Below are 2004 nucleotides of genomic sequence, written 5' to 3' on the forward strand. Positions count from 1 at the left end.
TTCCTCATGACTAGCTTGATGGCTGATCATGTGGGTGCGATTGAAGGTTGAATAAATTAAAAGCTCCCAATTTCCTGCAAAAAAAAGCGTACGCACATGAGAGCCGATGGGCCGACCGCTAGGAGCGACGCGAACGGACGCGTACGATGAAGAGATTTGGAGCCAGTCTCCACCAAATCACCTGCCGGAAATGTTGGCAGCTCTAGAGAAAATTCCGTAGCAACCAGCAAGAGAACGTGGACGACTGGTCATCCACACGCAGGTAAGCGGAGAGGAAAAGCCAAAAGAAAAATAAATATCTCCACAAAAGCCCCGAGGCCACACCTTGCAATTCTGTGGTGTTCCTGAGTCCACAGCCATATCCTCCCACTCGTTTTCTGGTGTGTGTAAGGCTAGAGCAAGCGAGCGAGCGAGACTGAGAGAATTGAGAGAAGATGAAGATGGCTTGCCCTGCCCAATCCATGCTCTCTGCAAGCAGCTGCGTGCTCCTCAGGAGCAGCAAGCCCCAGCAGGCTACGATTCCGCGAGGAGGAGGAATCAACGGCAGCAACAGGTTCTTGACACTGTCCTGCAATGCTTCTTCGTCTCCGGACGACTCCGAATGCAACGACGTGGAGTGCGCCCCAGAGAAGGAGGCACGGGACCTATCTAATCGCCTTATGTACTGTCTTCTTGTTGTTGTTGCTGCTGCTGTTATCTGAGCTTGCATATGTGCCTGCGCAGGTCGGGAGCCTGAGCGTGGAGTGGCTGGCGGAGGAGAGGACCAAGGTCGTGGGAACCTTCCCTCCCAAGAAGAAAGGATGGACCGGCCTCGTCGAGAAGGACACCGCCGGCCAGACCAACATCTACTCCATCGAGGTACGCACTCCTACCAATTCTTTCTGAAGACTCTTCTTCTGGCCTTGTCTTCCATCTTCTCGGCATCTCAAGCTGACGGCGTATTCGCGCGCGCGCGCAGCCGGCGGTGTACGTGGCGGAGAGCGCCATCAGCTCCGGCACGGCGGGGACGTCGTCCGATGGGTCTGAGAACACCGCGGCGCTCACGGGCGGGCTGGCCCTCATCTTCATCGCCGGGGCGGCCTCCATCCTCATCCAGGTGAGCAAGAACCAGCCGCCCGTGCAGACCACGGAATACTCCGGCCCGCCTCTCAGCTACTACGTCGCCAAGTTCCAGCCGGCCGCCGCGGCATTCTCGGTCCAGTCGAGCCCCCCTGTCGTGGAAGCGGCCGCGCCCGAGGAGACGCCTTCTGATTCACCCACCTTAGAGGCGGAATCTTCGGCAACCGCGGAGCAGCCGTCGTCGTAAGCTGATATACTCGGTGAGCGTGAGACGGAAATAATCGGAGCATAAATTTGATGTGGAAGACAGGCACGAGCTTGTGTGTTAGCAATTCGATACAACGCTAGAGTTTGAAGAGTTTGACAGGCCGTTCTTCACTCATGTGTGAAGTCTACTCTTTATTTTGTATACGTGGTCTATGCCGGGTGGTTGGCTTGGTGTGCGTAATTGCCAGTTAGTACTTATCTTGCATACCAGTTGCAATCATGTTACAACATCTCCAGATGTCAAAATAAAATAAAATGTTACAACATCTCCACGAAAATATAATCCAGTCTTTTAGCAACCGGCAACGATTGCTTTTCTTTTCATGGTAATACGTGTTTCATTTGTATAGAATAAAGATTATGTTACTAGACACGTAAACATCGATCATACATGACTGAAAAGATAGAAAAATCCTATGCAAAATACCAGCGCCTGCCTTTTTCCTTCGACGCCACCGAAGCGGCCACCAAAGAGTAAAAAGACAGACCACCGAACCGTCGGTGCGTACTTCTGAATGACAAAACCTCTCTGCTTCACCATGACGTCGGAGACAACATCACAGCAATGGGGACAGAGCAGAAGGAGAAACACACCTGATGGAGTCGCCGCCGCCGCCTCGCCAACACCATCCATGAACCCTAAAGCTGCCGATCTGTGGGATCGACAGAGATACGATG

At 53.1% G+C, this 2004-nt stretch overlaps 1 protein-coding gene across 1 annotated transcript; it reads left to right on the top strand.

Annotated features, from left to right (window-relative positions):
* Window positions 1–332: 332 nt before the first annotated feature.
* On the top strand, window positions 333–1604 carry LOC119348678 (protein MAINTENANCE OF PSII UNDER HIGH LIGHT 1-like). Its single transcript, XM_037616648.1, has 3 exons — window positions 333–635; window positions 724–858; window positions 959–1604. Exons 1-3 carry the CDS (start codon window positions 435–437, stop codon window positions 1304–1306), a joined length of 684 nt encoding a protein of 227 aa, XP_037472545.1. The 5' UTR covers window positions 333–434; the 3' UTR covers window positions 1307–1604.
* Window positions 1605–2004: the final 400 nt, after the last annotated feature.

Source organism: Triticum dicoccoides, chromosome 1B (genome assembly GCF_002162155.2).
Source record: "Triticum dicoccoides isolate Atlit2015 ecotype Zavitan chromosome 1B, WEW_v2.0, whole genome shotgun sequence".
In the NCBI taxonomy this organism is placed as follows: domain Eukaryota; kingdom Viridiplantae; phylum Streptophyta; class Magnoliopsida; order Poales; family Poaceae; genus Triticum; species Triticum dicoccoides.